The sequence below is a fragment of the Alligator mississippiensis genome, chromosome 5, assembly GCF_030867095.1.
Source record: "Alligator mississippiensis isolate rAllMis1 chromosome 5, rAllMis1, whole genome shotgun sequence".
Taxonomy (NCBI): Eukaryota; Metazoa; Chordata; order Crocodylia; family Alligatoridae; genus Alligator; species Alligator mississippiensis.
Genome location: NC_081828.1, coordinates 117,760,400 through 117,778,888, shown reverse-complemented (window position 1 = coordinate 117,778,888; position 18,489 = coordinate 117,760,400). Strand labels below are relative to the sequence as shown.

The following is an 18,489-nucleotide window of genomic DNA, read 5'->3' as shown; positions in this document are numbered from 1 at the left end:
GCCTAATGAGTTTTTCCAAGGGATTTTATTTTAAATGTTACAAAACTTAGGGGGTCATGTGATCCCTTTAATAATATGCCAGTAGTTCTCAATGCGACCCAAGGGCAGCCCCTGGAAAATTCCAGCTCATGGTTTTTGCTTGTGTTTTGACTACAGAAAAAATAATAGAGCAGTTCTTCTGTTGTAAAGATCTCAGACCACAACAGGCCAGAATATTTTTAACACTATGAACTCTTACTTGAAATTGCTGGGTTTATCTTGTGAATCATATTTACACGCTTAACCGTGCTAATATTGTGTGGCAACCTGCAGCACCCTTGAAGGGATTTCAAAGTACCCCAATGTGCCATGGCACCATAAGAAGCACTGTGATATTCACTCATGCTGTGTGTATGGTGATAAATTTCATTTCTTAAATGTATGAAATATGCATTTTTACCTAACTCACCTACTGTATACATTAATTTTACTTGAGCTGAGATTAGTTCTCTGCTTCCAGAACTCTGAACAACTTTCAGATAGCCATCGTTTTTAAAGGGCTTTCTTTCCTGTTTGTGGTTCTACTTGCACAGCTAACAGCAATTATTCCTTAGCCATTTTAAGGCCCAGAATCTTGTGAGTTGTCATTGCTAGAAACAGCTGCATTTAACTCATTGACTGAGAATTATAAATCGGTGGTTTTCAACCTGTGGTTCACAGACCCTTGGGGGACTGCAGGCTACAGGGTCCGCAAAAGATGACTACAATCAATCAAAAGTATGTTAATGCCCACGTTTATAATTGAAAGGGGTCCGCGCCTCCATGCACAATTCTTTAGGGGTCCACAAATGAAAAAAAGGTTGAAAACTACTACTGTAAATCATATGTACTTCGCCCAATTGAGTCTCAAGGCATTGGACTCTAAACCCCTAACATGCTGAAGTAAGTTGCTGTCAATGATCCTATACTCATAGCAATGAAATCTTTATAGTTCATCAGCTAGGCAGGCTGCCTTTGTTTAGGCCTCCGCCTTTGGGCCTCCTATATAAGGGGTGATGCACATACTGTATTTCCAGCCACTCCCTTTTGCTGTGTTGTATAAATGCTTAAATTTACTGTGCAAGTAACAATACAGGATATAGTGTACCTTCATCATTCATTACCTGTGCGTATCAGGACATTTATTGCAGGAAGTAATTATCTTCATTGGGCACAGGCTGTAAGGTGATTTAGGGGAGAGATTATTTTGTAAATCCACAAAGGCTCCAGCAAGCATGTAGCCCTGTGTTTCCAATTATAGGCAGCCTGACTCAGCCATTCACATCTCATTATTTGTGGAAGAAGGCTAGCAACAGCTCAGATTATTTCCTTGCATGGCATTACAGCTAGTGTTCCAAAGATTTTGCCAGGATCCTGAAGCAGTGAGGGATATTCTTTGTTTGTGTTCCTGTCAATGAATGGAGTTGGGCAGTAGAACATCCAGAAAATGTGGTCTTTGATCATGTTTGATCAGTGTGAAAGTTTAAGGTTTGCCAAAGTGATAAGGAACTGGAAAGAGATTAGGTGGAAAGGGCTGGATGTCTTTTGGTGTCATTGCTGTTCCACATAGTTCTAAAGTGTTCTAAATGTGGTGCCTATCTTCAAGAAAGGGAGGAAAGTGGATCCGGCTAACTATAGGCCCATCAGCCTGACTTCTATCCCGGGGAAGATCTTAGAAGAGTTTATTAAAGAGGCCATCCTTAATGGACTGGCCGACACCAACATCTTAAGGGATAGCCAGCACAGGTTTGTTGCGGGTAGGTCTTGCTTGACCAATCTCATTTCCTTCTACGACCAGGTGACCTATCACCTGGACAAGGGAGATGAGATTGATGTCATATATCTTGACTTCAAAAAAGCCTTCAATCTGGTGTCCCATGATCGTCTCTTGGAGAAACTGGGATCCCAAGGGATGACTGGCCAATTGTCGCCTTGGGTCCTCCACAATCCACTGGCTGGAAAATTGGCTCCAGGGTCGGACCCAGAGGGTAGTAATTGATGGAAGTCACTCATCGTGGTGTCCTGTGACCAGTGGGGTCCCCCAGGGCTCTGTCCTTGGACCCATACTGTTCAACATCTTCATTAATGATGTGGACACTGGAGTCAGAAGCGGACTGGCCAAGTTTGCAGATGACACCAAACTTTGGGGCAAAGCATCCACACCAGAAGACAGGCGGATGATCCAGGCTGACCTGGACAGGCTCAGCAAGTGGGCGGACGAGAATCTGATGGTGTTCAACGCCGATAAATGCAAGGTTCTCCACCTTGGGAAGAAAAACCCGCAGCATCCTTATAGGCTCGGCAGTGCTATGTTGGCTAGCACTATGGAAGAAAGAGACTTGGGGGTCATCATTGACCACAAGATGAACATGAGCCTGCAATGCGATGCTGCGGCTAGTAAAGCGACCAAAACACTGGCTTGCATCCATAGATGCTTCTCAAGCAAATCCCGGGACGTCATTCTCCCCCTGTACTCGGCCTTAGTGAGGCCGCAGCTGGAGTACTGCATCCAGTTTTGGGCTCCACAATTCAAAAAGGATGTGGAGAAGCTTGAGAGAGTCCAGAGAAGAGCCACGCGCATGATCAGAGGTCAGGGAAGCAGACCCTACGATGACAGGCTGAGAGCCCTGGGGCTCTTTAGCCTGGAAAAGCGTAGGCTCAGGGGTGATCTGATGGCCACCTACAAGTTTATCAGGGGTGACCACCAGTATCTGGGGGAACGTTTGTTCACCAGAGCGCCCCAAGGGATGACGAGGTCGAATGGTCACAGACTACTACAAGATCGTTTCAGGCTGGACATAAGGAAGAATTTCTTTACTGTCCGAGCCCCCAAGGTCTGGAACAGCCTGCCACCGGAGGTCGTTCAAGCGCCTTCATTGAACACCTTCAAGATGAAACTGGATGCTTATCTTGCTGGGATCCTATGACCCCAGCTGACTTCCTGCCCTTTGGGCGGGGGGCTGGACTCGATGATCTTCTGAGGTCCCTTCCAGCCCTAATGTCTATGAAATCAATGAAAGGCTCCACTTTTTTGTGCTCTCTGCAGTACTGCTTCTTACCCCCAAATACTTATCATATTTATCCATTTTAGTTAATGTCCAGTAATTCTAGACAGGTAATACATTTTTCATAGGTCCTACAGAAAAAGCCCACACTGCTAAATCAGAGGATGTGGCTGCAAAGTGTAGCATTACCATTGAGTTGCCTGTCATTGAACCTACTAATGAATGCTAATTTGGTTCTTTCGTTACCATTAAACTTGATTGTCTACTCCAGTGATTCTTAACCAGGGTACAGCAGGTTGTCATACAATATTGGCACTTTTAGGAATGCAAAAACTTACATGTGATGATTCACGTGATAAATCCAGATTTCTACAGGCAAAAAGATTGTGGCCTGTTGTCTCCATTCTCAGTTCTTTCCAACAGCAGACTTGCTGTATTTTTTTCCATAGTCAGAAAACAAGCGAAAGCTTAATAGCTGGCATTTTCTAAGGGGTGTTTTGAGAACCACTGGTCCAAGTCAGTAAGACCAAGATTTCCAGATATGACTAGTGTTTGGGTGTGCTTTGATCTTGGGTGCCCAATTAGAAGACACCCAGTTTTAAAGGGCCCGATTTTCAGAAGGTGGTCAGCATCTGCCCTTCAAAAATCAGGTGCCTTCAAGCTGCACATTTGCTAGTGGTTTGTGGAAAGTCTTGATGAAAAATTATTGTTTTTGTTTGTTTGGTTTTTTTGTCAGGTGTTTAATAGACCGGGAAGTTAGGTCCAAAGATGAGCGTTCTATATTAAGGTCCTGAGTTCTGTAATGGTGCTCTTGACAATTGTTCTTCTAGTAGCCTTTAAAAAATATATCAAAGTCACTACAGCTTATTAGTCTTTTCAAGTTTTGTTTTTCTTTTCTTTTCTTTTTAAAGGCAGTAGAACATTTCAGTAGCAAATTTTTCAGAGGACTTTATTTGTCTGCACTTCGGAGGGGAGTTTGTCTCTGATTCCCAATGGTTGTTACCCTTGTTGGTTTTTCATCAGTGGGGGAGAAGGGAGAGAAAGAAGGCTGCAGGCAGTGACTAGAGAGTTAACTACTGTTTGTAGCAGGTTGACCTGATCTGAGCAGGCTTATATAGTACAGTATGTAAAAGGGTGGACAGATGGAGCCCACGATTCCATTCAGATCCACCAGCATTAACAATGTGAGCAATGCTTATCAGATAAATGGTTTGAGGAAAACTGGGTATTAAAATCAGCAGTTTTCTTCCCAACTATAAAGCTGTGGGACCTATAATATAATACCTTTTCTCAAATGTGTGCCTTTATGAAGAAATCAAGGGGGAAGGAAGGGAGGTGTGTAATTTTTGTATTGCCTTGGTCCATGAGATTTGTATATCAGTGTATTGAAAGTAAATTGCAGCTGAATACTTAAATAGAATTTTTTTCTTTTTAGTTAGTATTTGTCCTTCAATTCCGTGCTAGTCCTTTTTGTTTTTGTCTGGATTTTAGTTGTAAATGGTCTGACTTGCTAATAATAATACTTGTAAGTACATGCATGTTGGTGGATATTAGGCCTTTTCTTTGGTAATAATGCAAAAGAGAAATTGGGGTGAAGAGAAACTACAGTTAATACAAATGAGAGAGATGTGCTTCTTTTTCTTCCAGACTTGGGACGCATGTATAACCTTGTATCTCGGATCCAGGATGGCCTTGGAGAGCTGAAAAAACTCTTGGAAACACACATTCATAATCAGGGTCTAGCTGCAATTGAGAAATGTGGAGAGGCTGCTCTAAATGCAAGTATCTCTTCAACAATTATTTTGTGTCTAACTGCTAAGGGTTCACACTGTAAAAGGCCAAAGCCTCCGGTAATCCTGTGTGGATGTATTACCCTCCTCTCCCAACTACAGCTCTTGGGGACAAAATGGTTCTCAAATGTTCACAGAAATCTGAAAATGAAATAGCTGCAGCACAACTATAATACTGCTTTTGTTGGCCAGATTTGCTTGGAAGAACCCTCCCAAAGAATCCTTGTTCAGCTCTGCTTTCTCAAAATACATTTAAAGATCCACCACTTCAAACAGCAGTTTCATCTCATGACCACGTGTCTTTATACTATATTTTAAATACTTGAATGGGTTGGTGTAGAAGGAAAGATGGGGAGAATAAGGTATCCTTCATCAACAGAAAAGGCTGAGCTCTGACTTGAGAAGTAGAATTGTACCTGATTTTTTTTTCAAAAAGACCCATAACAGCATCAAAGTCCCTGGGCACTGTGGAAGTTTGCTCTTACCATGGAAGTGTTCTGATTAAACGAGTGTGTTTTGTAAGGAATTAAATAGGTACGTTTCAAAGTTAAGTGGTCAAGTAACAGTAATATTGAAACAGGCAAGGAAAATTGTAAACTGCAGAGTTTAGGAGGCTAATATTTACATAGTCCACTAACTGTATATATAGTGCTTTCCACAAACAAAGCTTGTATGTTTAGCCAACCGCAAGAGAAATCTGTTGAGAGAAGATTATGTGCACTGTTAAGAATTAATGATAGGCAAAGGAAGAAGTAGAAAAGGAGGAAGTATTTGCAGTCTCGTGTAAACAAATGTTACAAAGGAGAACTGGAGACAGGAAGCAGAAGAGGTAAGGAAGGGAGGGACAAGACTTTGAAGAGAATGTAATTCATAATATGTGCATACAGAGTTTGCAGTCTATTAAACTTGAGAATTAGGTAGGTCAGAAAAGGGTAGATAGCACTAAAGGGGTCAAGCTGTCAAGAGGCAAGGGGCACGAGGCAAATGAAGCTATTTGGAGAAGGCGTGGAGGAGAGAGGAGGAATGGTAAGTCAAGAAAAAAGGTTAAGGTACAGGGCACAAGATAAGCAGGCCAGGCCTCCTGTAAATTTTAGCAAATTACATGACCTCTTAGTTATGTGATTGGCATTCGAGTTGAACTTGCCATATAACTGTACTTCCAGATGTAGACATATATATTTAGAGATATGTAAATCAGCATATATTTCCAGCATTTTTAATCATACCTAATATTCTTATTAGCTGTGAATAATATGAAAGTTCCTATAAAGAGAGAGAAAATTAAATAGGTCTGGCCTGCTGTAGAGAGGATTTGTGACATTAGCATGTACCCTCTAGCCTTTGCCAACACCCAAGCCTTCTCAGCACTACCCTATTGCTTGGTTCCAAAACACACTTCTCGGTCTTTCTCTGCTACCACTCTCCCTTCACAAATTTCTTGCCTCTCTCCAGTTGCTTTCCACTAAAAACATCCTTGCTACTTATCTGAAAATGCTTCTCCCTCCCTTTCTTATACACCTGTTCTTCATACTTTATATGTACTCTCTGACATGAAACAACTTAATTCAGGGGTGTTAAACTCACCCTGCCCCTGACCTCCCTTTGCAGCCTGAATCCAAACCATGGGGTTCCTTGTGGGCTGTCCCCAGATGTGGCAGCAGCCATGGGGGTTAATACCACTGTCACTTGCTGCCTGCTCCAGTGGGTCCTCACCTTCTAATTTTTGGTCTTTGTTACAAGCCCCATGAGCTGAACGCAGCCTGTAGCCCAAAAGTTTGACATCCCTGACATGTTATCTCACTGAAATCCTTGCCCCCCCCCCCCCCCCCAATTCTAATAGTCTAGCTGTTGATCTCGAACGTGTTTAAAATCCTTTTCGTTCAAGGAAACTTGACATGTTCAAGTTGCTACCTTGGTTGTCTTTGTGGGAATTCTGAATGATAGTTTGCCTCTTGAAAGAGTGTTTACTATTAGTAATAGTATAAATAATAAATAATAGTATTTACTATTATATTGATAGTACTAGAGATCTAATTATGAAGTAGTACCAGTTTTTGACTGATATCTGCTTTTTCTTTTGCTGGAATGCCCAGAGGTGTTTAGAATGTTTCCTTATTTTAAAATACGTGTTTATTAATTTAATTTTCACTCTATAAATCTTCTTTAAAGGAAGTAGCATAGCTCTATGTTGGAGGCAGGAGGAAGAGCTGGTTAATGTGTTTTATTGCAAGCAACAAGCTGTCTTTCTTTTAGGATCCAAAAATGTATGTACAGACAGTGTTGGATGTCCATAAGAAATATAATGCTCTAGTGATGTCTGCATTCAATAATGATGCTGGTTTTGTTGCTGCACTAGATAAAGTAAGTATAATTAGCATCTGTGGTAACAATTCCATCTCATTGTCTAAGGAGGTTTTAAGTTTCACTTTTCTGTAATTTGCAGGCTTGTGGTCGGTTTATAAATAATAACGCAGTAACAAAAATGGCCCAGTCATCTAGTAAATCCCCAGAGCTGCTGGCACGATATTGTGACTCTTTGCTAAAGAAAAGGTATGTTTGTCATACACAGTTTAGATGTTTTTTGCAGGTTCCATGTACAGAAATCATCATTGTGAAGTAAAATTATGCATCCTTACAAAAGTGTATTTTATTCTTAAAGATCTAACACGATTTGAAGCAAGCAAGAAAGTACTATATAGTAAGTGCCCAAAAGCTCTACAGAATTTGAACTGGAACACTTCAAATTTTATTTTTAGTTTGCTAAAAAAACATTTCTTACTTTGTTTTTTCACGTTTACAATGTAGATTTATTAATCTTTCCAAGATAGTGATGCGTGGGGTTTTTTTCCAAATCAGAGAACAAAGAAGTATTTTTGCTTTTTGTTAATATTCTTGTCTCCATCTTTTTTTTTCCTTTTTTATTGTTACTTCCTTCTCAGTGGAAACCAAACAAGTAAAAAAAACTGCCCTGTACTCTTGTTATTCCCACCCAATGTCCCACTCAGTACTTGCCATCAAGTAATTTAGCCACCTGTGAAATGAGCTGATAAAATTACTGGTGTACTGGTAATGATATTGGAAGTGATAGGCAACCTTTATTAACTCTTTCTTCTAAGAGACCAAGATTTTATCACAGCCTCTGGTTATCGCTGCATGGTAAAGTGGTTTTGCCTTCAAGCCTAGAGTATGGACCTAGTCTACGAGTATTTATTTGCTCTAGTTTTAGTGTTGAGATAAACTTGATGGGAAGATGATGTAGGGGGGAAAACGTTGTTTTGTTCTTAGCTTTTAAGTTTCAAGATTCACCTGTGTAACTCTTTCAACTGTGTGACTACAGGTATAAGAACAACCTCTTTTATAATGCATAAACATAAGACTATTAATGAAAGACTATAGTGAGTACCTGAAAAAAGTTTATAGTTGTATGTGACTGTTTCTTTCCTATTGTGGGGGTCCTTCGCAGAGGTCTCTTTTGCTCTCCTGAATACAGGGAGTTTCAGCTTTAAAAATCTACCGCTTGCATTCAGTGCATCAGTCAGTGTAAGTGACAGAATGATGCATATTGTATCACTCTGCGTCTTTAATGAGAGGATGGGGAAATACTGTTTTTTCCCCTCTGAAGAATCTCTGATAGGTTACAACTCTGAAATGAAAATAGATTTTTGAGCCAGTCTTTGCTTTACCCCAGTGCTTGCTTATGAAATAAGTATCTAGATATGCTTGCCATGTCTTGAGTCTAGAATACAAATCGGATTCGTAACTTAGGAATCATAAGCTTGTTCAAATAACATAAAAACAATGCACTTTTTTGATTGCAGCTCTAAAAATCCAGAAGAAGCAGAACTAGAAGATACACTTAATCAAGTGGTAAGATTCTTAAATAAGAAGTTTTCTTTTGTGCAAACGTTTAACTACCATAGATCAATCAGATTATCATAGACAATTGTGGAACATACAAAAAATTCCATATATTTCAGTGTGTTTCTTTTTTATTTAAGACTTTAGCTTTTATTAACATTCTTAACAATCTGACAAATACCTTGTTCTGAAAAACATTTTTCTTATATCAATAACTTGATACTTCCTGTGAAATAAATGTTGGACTTTTATGTAAGTATGAACTTTTAGGTATTTTCCTCTAATCAAAAGGTGTTTTGGCTTCTCCAGATGGTTGTCTTCAAATACATTGAAGACAAAGATGTGTTTCAAAAGTTCTATGCTAAAATGCTTGCAAAGAGACTTGTACACCAGAACAGTGCCAGTGATGATGCTGAGGCAAGCATGATCTCTAAGCTGAAGGTAAGACTTTCAGCCCTAATTGCTTCACTCTACACTTCCCAAATTATAATCTCTTAACAGTAGCTAGGAAGGCATTGGAGTATGCTGTGAAATTTTCTGCAGCTTTTATTTAAACATCTGGTATGGAAATCAAGCTGGACTGTCTACTGCTTTTAATCCCTGAGAGATCGTAGTCCATGTATTTGGCTGGTCAAATGCAAACTTAAAGTAGTCTTCCTGTCCAAATAAACAACTGCAGTATTAGCTCCCCAGTTTGTCACATAGTGTATCATCCCCCTTATCCATCATTGACATTTTAGCCAAGTAAAATCTCAGGAGAGAGATTCATAATTTGCGTGATTGTGCTTCTGCTTAGAGCAACCATGACAAAATCTTATTTCTGTACAGCTTTTTTTGAAGGAAAAGTAAATTATTGGTATCCATAATTTTCCATTCTCATCATTGTAGTCTAAAGGGTTGGCACATAGGCTTTTGTGCTGGGGGCTATTGCATTCCTGGCAGTGGCCACAGCTATATGAGATGCTGCTGCGTGGTTATTACTGCACATTTATTTAGTGCTTGTATAAACACTAAACTACAAAATAAACACGCAGTACCCGAGTTATTGTGCAGTAGTGCCAGCAAACACCTTTTTTGTGACACTACTGCACAGTAGCGTTGCATCATGGTTTTTGCCACGTGACACCACTGCACAATAGTATCAGGCTACTGCGCAGTCAGCGTCTTGTAGAAGCAGGTAGTGTTCTGTAAGCTTTCATTTTACTTCGAAATAACTTTGCCCCCTACACTCTTGGTAGCAGTACAGCTCTGAAAAACTCTACACAAGATCACTGCTTCAAGACGTTTTTTCATAGGGGGGAACTGGACATTATAAATTTCTTAAGAAAATTGAAACGTACTAGAGAATCCTGTATTTCTTGCTAAGTTTATTTTCCTGATGTTGAAATGCGTGGCCCTGTAGGCAAAGCTGTGCTCTTTCATTACAGCAAGCTTGTGGCTTTGAGTACACCTCCAAACTTCAGAGGATGTTCCAAGATATTGGTGTAAGCAAGGATTTGAATGAGCAATTTAAAAAGCACCTGACCAATTCAGAACCATTAGACCGTAAGTATTTAACCTTATATCCTTATTTCAGAAGCTAAGTTGCTGTTGAATAGCCAAACTGCTTCTTCATTCTAAATACATGAGGAAATGGCTGTTTCATGAAGGAAATTTTTTGGTTTGTATAACATTGAAAACTGGAATGATTAAATCTTGAACTTAGACTTTTTAAATGCAGCTTTTGGGTCTGGTTCACATGTTCCAAATGCACCATAAGCCCCTTGCTATAAGCAGACTCTTTTTTGTTTTATCGCTTACAGTTGGGGTAGCTATTAAATTAAGTTGAATCCTGTCTTTGTCTCCTTTGTTATGATAGAGGAGATGTGTGTTTATTACTTGTTCTTGCCTTTGATTAAAGTCTTGGCTTGTATAGGAATAGTACTGAAAAGGGCAGGTTTTTTTGCTCAGTAGATAGCCAGATTGATTTCAGCTACAAAGATCTTTTTCACTTCAGTTCCTCATTGAAATGGAATCCCTCTGCATAGGAGTAATTGCTTGATATACACTGAGCTACATTACTGTGTGCCACTTTCATGTTGTATTTAACTACTGTTATATTATAAATGAACTGACTTTCCCCAAGTTGCCTCAGTATACTTTTGGGAAGGCGTTTAATTAAATAGTTGTACACAATTTTTTTTTGTTAAGTCCTGTGTTTTCTCTTTTTAGAAAATTAGGAGAGCCTACAAGAAAGCCTACACAATTCATATCTTAAGCTATGAATTAACTGTTTGGACTCAGGAAAGAGACTTTGGAGTTATTGCAGATAGTTCTCTAAAAGCCAATAAAATGTTGGGCATCATTCAAAAGGGAATTGAAAACAAAATGGAAAACATCATCCTGCCACTATATAAAATCCACAGTGCACCTATGCCTTGAACATTGTACAGTTTTACACTTCTTAAAAAGGATGTAGCTAAATTACAAAGGGTACAGAGAAGGGTAGCCAAGATGATCAGGGGTATGGAGCAGCTGCAATGCAAGGAGAGACAAGAAGTCTTGACTTCAGTTTGGAAAAGAGAAGGCTGAAGGGGGAATATGACAGATGTCTAGTAAATTCCTGAAGCATATGGACAAAATATGTAGAGGAACTGTTATTCACCAAGTCTCAGAATAAGCTAGGGATGACCCCACCTGAAATTAGTAGAAGATAAGTGTAAAAGAAGAAAGAGAGAGAACTTCTATATGCAACATGTAGTTAACTTGTGGAGTGCTCTATCTCAGGAGGTTGTAGAGGCAGATAGTATAGCCACATTTAAAAAGGATTAGATAAAAGTGTGACTGATAGGTCCAATAATAACTATTACATAAAACAGTCAGGGATGTATCCTGTAATATCCCTAAACATTTATGGTGGTGGATGCTAAGGGATGGATCACTCAAGGTATGCCCTGTTCATATTCTCTCCCTTAACGAATCTACTATTGTCACTGCTGGTGATGGGACTCTGAGCTAGATGGACCATTCTCATCTGACCCAGTATGGATCACTCCTGATAGGAAACTCAGAATTCATCTTTACAATGAATCTAAATCTGACACCATTCAACCTCACCTTTGTCTTGTAGGGAGTCTTTAATTTTAATCAAATGCTCTGTACATTGTAATGCTCATTCTCTTTTGTTGTTAAAGTTAATGCTGTATCATTTTGAGTAGTACAGAGCCCTTTCCAGTTTGGGAAGGCCTCTCCCAATGCTACACATATGACAAGACTGTAGTACAGTAGGGAAGACAGCTGAAGAGCCTGTTAATCTATGTGCATTTCTTTTTTTTCAGTGGATTTCAGCATACAGGTTCTGAGTTCTGGTTCATGGCCTTTTCAGCAGTCCTGCACATTTGCTCTGCCTTCTGAGGTGAGGTGATAAACATATTTACCTTTTAAACAAAAGTTTCCATTTACATAGAAAGCTCTTCATTTTCTTCAATTAAGAATGGGTTTACCCCTCTTAATCACTCCAGATCTCTAATAACTATTGAGATGACATTATCACTAGTTGTCTATCTAGTAACTGTTCCTCAGCCTAGTCAAGAGGGAATGAAAGAGGATAAAAGTAAATTACCGTTCTTACCTTACTTAACACATTGCATGCTTACAAGAAAGACAGTTGTGTTGTCCTGTCTCCTCCACCTCTTTCTCTCTACCCCTCCTTTTGCAGATGACATTTGAAAATGAAATTATCACAAAAGAAAACTTCTTATGAGATTTGTTTCTTATCTGTGCCTTCAGGAAAGCATGTTATTACAGATGGTCTGAATTGTTTCATAAACTAAATTTTAGCAGTCTCTTTATAATGGAAATACAATGACAACATTTACTTTTGGGTTTGTTTGGATTTTTTGTTTTGTTTTAAACAGTTGGAACGTAGTTATCAGAGATTTACAGCTTTTTATGCCAGTCGTCATAGTGGAAGAAAATTAACTTGGTTGTATCAGCTATCCAAAGGGGAACTTGTTACCAACTGTTTCAAAAATAGATACACATTACAGGTGAGAATAACATTTAATTAATGAAGGGATGTGATGATTATGAGGAAAAATAGTCCAAGGGCAAAGTTGGGGTCTTTGTGGGCTTCAGTCCTTCGTCTCCCACTCACTTCTTCTGTTGCCTGGGCAAGTTGCTTAGCCTCATTTTGTCTCTTTACCCATCTCTTAGATGGGGATTATAGCAGTGCTTTCCTTCAAAAGGATGTTGTGAAGAAGTAGACCTTAGACAACGTGAGGTTCACAGTGTTTTGGTAATGGGGATTAGATAAATACCTGAGACGAAATGTGAAGAAACATTTTGGTAATGAGTTACTTTGAGCTATTACGTGCAGGGAAACTGAGTTTGGAAGCTCCTAATATAACTTGTTTGCACACAGATTACCCATACAGTGAGACTGAAGAGAGAAAGTTAGGGCTTGGCCTTTTTGAGATTCCCTGCATTGATAAAAACCAAACCTGGCTGCTCCCTGGATTGAGAAAAGAAATAGGAAGTAACTGTTTTGGGTTCAAAATTTTAAGGCAGCTAAAAAGTGGAAAGGAAAATCACTTTTTAAACTCTGCAAAATATTGATTTTTTCCTTTTGTGAAAATAGGCATTTACACACTTGAGGTCAGCTACTATTCAGTTTTGTAAAATGAAAAGTGGGCAGGCTATAAGCAGTACTCAAAACCTGGAATTTCCACCTGGAAAATATGTCCATTTCTTTTTAGGACCTGTGTAGGACCTGAACTCTGGTGAAAAATTAGGTCTTCAAAAGTTTTACAATTGTTCTTTAAAAGCTCTCCAACATGTATGGTTTTATTCACTTAGAATTTATATTTGTCCTTTCCTTTCTCTTTTTGGGGATCTGGAAGGCATCAACATTCCAGATGGCAATCCTGCTGCAGTACAACACAGAAGATGCTTATACCGTACAACAACTGACAGACAGTACTCAGATCAAAATGGTAGTGTCTTACTTACTTATGTCTTGTGTTACATGAGATTTATATTACTATTACAGTGTAAAATCTTTGTCATGGGGTTCAGGGTGCTGGTATCATAGGAAGAGGAGCACAAGGTTGGAACTGTTCAAAAGCAGTTTGGCTTTTTGGGTAAACTTTGCTTTCCAGCAGTGGCAACTTTCTAAGTTTCATTTTGGTAGTTTCGAAACAAACCTGAAGCTTTTATATGTGACCATTGATCCTTGGTTTAAACTTTTAGATTTGCTCACTAAAGCCTTCCTTTTCTGAAGTAATAGATTGGTTTTCCATTATGTTTTGTTCGAAACTGCTGTTTATGAGCAGGGTTATTTATTCCCTGTTTCCCTTTATTATTCTTTTCAGAGAATCTCCCATCTTCTATATATTTTAACAGAAACAAAATGTGAATGAATTGATAAATATAGATGCATGGCTCATTTCATCTGCTTGGAAAAGAGGTTTCTTATTGTGTCCTCAATATGAGTCTTCCTCCTCGGCAGTTAGTAGGCACGTGCGTTTTTGCTAGTACGTTCATATAGGGTCTGCAAGTGCATGTTGGGTTAAGTGACTCCTAATCAGCAAACTGAGTTCTTAATAAGAAACTGCTGTCTTTTCTTTGCTGAGGATTTTCCTCTAATACAGACATTCATTGCCAGCCATGCTGATGTAGCTGCATTTAGAGGCGTAGCTAACTATTCCAGTGCCCTGGGCAGAGCCAGAGCGTGGGAAGGGGCAAGGTGAGGGAGGATGTGCTGAGTGCTGGAGAACAGGGGTGAAGGAGTAGGTAGTTTTATTTGAGGAGGTAGGGGCTCACAGGGAGGTGTACCTGCCAGAGGGCTTGGGGCTTTGACTGCATGAAGCAGGAACAGAAATTCCCCCTTAGCTTCAGCCTTTCCCATTCCCTTTCTAAGCCTTTCCATGTGTGGGAGATGCCACTGCAGCAGGAGGAGGTCTGTCTGTAACCTGTCTGCAAGAGTTAATCTGGCAGCTGCTGCTGAATTGTATACCTAATGATACTATAAAAACCTTAATTTAGTGTCCGAAGGAGCAGCTGTCAGAGGGTGAAGCCCAACACCTCCCCATGCAGTAGCAGTGTCTCCCACTAGGACTGCTCTCAGTCTATGCTGTCAGAGCCTCCTGTCCCTATTCTGTTGCCCCTCTGCTCCCATTTGGTCATCACCCAAGGCTTGTGCACAAGTTGGTCACCCTAGTTACGCTACCATCTGTACCTAAGGAAAATCTTGTGTTGTAAGCAGACAAAGCCACCATTTGCATTGATGGGGAGTGTATGCTTCCATGAAATTCAAATAACTGTTGCAAGTATTAGCTTTGCATGTCCCACTACAGTTACCACAGGGTTTGTCAATGCAGTATAACACATGCACGGCAGTATTGCCCCCATTACACTTGGGTATCTTGGTTACCTGTGCATGACACTGCATTGCACCATCTTGACAGGCCCTCAGTAGCTTTCCACCGTTGGCTGTAGCCAAGGCAAATTCCCAGGCTAGATGTGGCCTGAGAAATACTGGATTCAGAAATCTGCTATGTTGCATCAAAATTCTCAGAAAGTGCAAATGTCAAGTCAAAAGTCTTTGAGTAGCTATATTCCTGCATGTCAGTACAGTTTTGTGGGGAAAAGAGCTATTTTTTGAGGAATTTATTAGTCTGACATAAAAGAATACATTGAAACCAAAGTGGAGTTTGTTTGTCTTTAACCTTCAATAACAAGCTGTCTTTAATGCTTCCTGTATGTTTTTGCAGTTGTCCTCAGGCTTCAGTTTTCACTGTCTGAAGCAGTGACTTTCAACTAGGGTGGCGCAAGATCCTTTAAGGGCTTTGTGGAGTTCCACTCAGTATTAGCACTGTTAGCTGTTCAGACACCTAGACATGATCCACAAAATAAACCCAGAGATTACAAATAAAATTCCATTCAAATAAGAAAATATTCTGACCTGTGGTCTTTCTGAGTTCTTTCCAGCAGAAGAATTGCTCTATTTTTCTGTAGTCATAAAACAAGTGACAGCTAAAACCTGGCATTTTCCATGGGGTGCCTTGAGTCTAACATGCTGATAACCACTGAACTAAATCATCTGTGTTCTCTATGTGTTTTTGTGTTTCCACAAAATCTGCTTTTCATAGTTATGAAATCTGAAACAAGAATAATTCCAGATATTTAATTTTTATATTGGGGGGGGGATTGAACGCCTGGACTGGATCTGCAGGGCCAGCATCTCCAGCAGGTCTGGTGGCAGGTCTGGGAATGATGGCAGGATTCAACGTTATCTTTATGGGTCTGGGAGCAGCAGCGGGGGGTCCAGGGATGGCAGAGCCAAGTCATGGCAGCCTGGGCATGTTGGTCCAAGTGGCGACAGGCCAGAAGGTGAGCAGGGTATGTAGCCCTCTTGCCATGGGTGGCTATGTCCAGCAGGATCCAGGGGCCCCATATGCTGTTGCAGGGTCTGCCTCTCCCTGGCCATGCCCCCAGCTTCCAGTCATCTGGCAGGATGGAGCAACTCCATGCGCTGGATCTGGCCTGTGAACGGTATCTTTGACACCCCTCATGAGAATCCCAGTTCTTTTGATGCTTGAAAAAAGAAATATATATATTGTTAAGCTTGTATTGCTCAGTTTTTTCTGTTGCTTGTAGGATATCTTGGCACAAGTTCTACAGATCTTATTGAAGTCAAAATTATTGGTAAGTTTTCTCCTTTGCATATTTTATTTATAGAAAATGTTTAGTGAATATTTATTAATTCTTTGTTTCGTATAGGTTTTGGAAGATGAAAATGCCAATGTTGATGAGGTGGAGTTGAAGCCGGATACTTTAATAAAACTGTATCTTGGTTATAAAAAGTAAGAAAAATCTAGTAATATACACCAGTTTTTGGGTGGTTGTGGTCTTTGTTTGTTTGGTGGTTTGTTTGTTTTTTGAAGCTCCTACCACTTACTGTGTTTTGCTTACAATGGTTTAGAAACATTGAAGTCCTTAAAACAAACTGGATTTCCCTCACCATTCATGTTGGTCTCATGTCTTCGATTCATACTTTCATTCTGGCATGCACTAAAATTCTCATTTCGGCTCACTCAGACTTTAATCAAATGGATATACATGATTTTTTTTCAGTTCCTGATTTTTGTGTGCTGCTGCTGATCATGTCTGCTGCTTCCCCCCTCCTCCCCTTGCAGCCCAAGGCAAGCCTTCACTGCTGCTTCTCCCTGTTGGAGAGAGAAATATTAGGGAGTTTACTTTAGAAACCTGGGCTCCGAAGTGTCTTAAAAAAGCAATAGTACAGAGAGAATCTTTTTGTTAACTTATTTTGCTTCAGTACCATTTTCTGTACCTATAAACTCCAAATTACTTATTGTATTGAGGTAATTTTTTTGACACTTAAGTAAAAGCTAGCTGTAAACTCAGGCATGCATAACTGCTGTTTTCATATTCAAGAAGCCTTTCAGATTCATCCACTTTAACTTAATCCACGTGTTAAAAAAATAATGAGAAGTGAATTAATGGAAGCGAAAGAAACTTTCTTCAAGACAACCTCTCTTGTATTTAAATATTAAATATCCTTCTTCCAGACCCAAGAAATAACCATTGGGTGGTTCATTCTTTGCTTTGTGAACTCACAAACAGCAATGTTATTCTGGCTCAAAAACCATGATACGTTGGCTTTGCTGAAATTCCTAGGAGCAACTTGGCTTACTGGTATCATAGAAATTAAGGACTGGAAGGGATCTTGAAAGATCATCGAATCCAACCCCCTTGCTCTGGGCAGGAATACCACTGAGATCAAATGATCCCAGCAAGGTGTCTGTCCAGTCTCCTCTTGAAGACCTCCAAGGTTGAGGACTGCACCACCTCCTTGGGAAGTCTAGTCCAGATTCTGGTCACCATTACCGTAAAGAAGCTTTTCCTTGCATCCAACCTGAAACCATCCTCTAACAGTTTATGGCCATTGCTCCTTGTCCTCCTTTGGGGCACTCTAGTGAACAGTTTTTCTCCCAGCTGCTGATATTCACTCCTTACGTACTTACAGATGGCCACCAAGTCCTCCCTCAGTCTTTTCTCTTCCCCAAGCTGAACGGTCCCAGATCTCTTAGTCTTTCCTCATAAGGTTTGTCCTCCAGGCCCTTAATCATTCTTGTGGCCTTTCTCTGAATCCTTTTTCAAGGTTATCCACGTCTTTTTTGAAGTGCGGCACCCAGAACTGGACACAGTACTCCAGCTGGGGTCTCACTAGCGCCAGTAGAGAGGTAGCTGAAACCATCTTAGGTTTACAAATGCTGTAGTGTAGGGTTCTGGAAAACATGTTTTAAATTGGTAGGATAAGGAGATTGTCATTGTTATTGTTGAAGTACTTTTTACATTTCAGCTGTTTTTTCCACCTATTTTATAATATTCACATCTATTTTTTGTATTCTACTTTCTAAAGATCTACCCCTTCCTGTTTCAGAATTATTCAGAATGGTACCGTCCCATTTTCTGCACTGAAAATATTCCACAGGATTATTTGCAGTATGGCTTTCTGGAAAAATATCAACATTTAACATTAGGCTCAGAACTTAGGATCAGAACTGTTATATCTCTTCATAACATCTATGAAGAGATATAAAAGTTCTGTATCACTTTTGCCTATCTCACATGCAGCCCAGCCCAGCCCCTGGCTTCTTTACTTTTCATTCCATCCGGGAAGAGCACACACCAACTGCAGAAACTTCCTCAGCTCACAAAGGGTTTTTAAACCTGAAAGCCTGCTTTAAATTTTTTTTCCAACTATTTAAGTTGGTCTAACAAAAGATATCAGATTTGCCCAAAGAACCTTGTCT

At 39.9% G+C, this 18,489-nt stretch overlaps 1 protein-coding gene across 1 annotated transcript in view; it reads left to right on the top strand.

Annotated features, from left to right (window-relative positions):
- Positions 1-18,489, top strand: part of CUL1 (cullin 1) — a 74,142-nt gene that overhangs the window by 51,703 nt on the left and 3,950 nt on the right. The window contains exons 9-19 of the mRNA XM_059728634.1: positions 4,671-4,801; positions 7,067-7,174; positions 7,257-7,363; positions 8,632-8,680; positions 8,981-9,112; positions 10,099-10,216; positions 11,989-12,065; positions 12,568-12,699; positions 13,552-13,644; positions 16,310-16,357; positions 16,433-16,515. Coding sequence (XP_059584617.1) covers positions 4,671-4,801; positions 7,067-7,174; positions 7,257-7,363; positions 8,632-8,680; positions 8,981-9,112; positions 10,099-10,216; positions 11,989-12,065; positions 12,568-12,699; positions 13,552-13,644; positions 16,310-16,357; positions 16,433-16,515 — 1,078 coding nt within the window. The remainder of the gene's footprint in view (positions 1-4,670; positions 4,802-7,066; positions 7,175-7,256; positions 7,364-8,631; positions 8,681-8,980; positions 9,113-10,098; positions 10,217-11,988; positions 12,066-12,567; positions 12,700-13,551; positions 13,645-16,309; positions 16,358-16,432; positions 16,516-18,489) is intronic.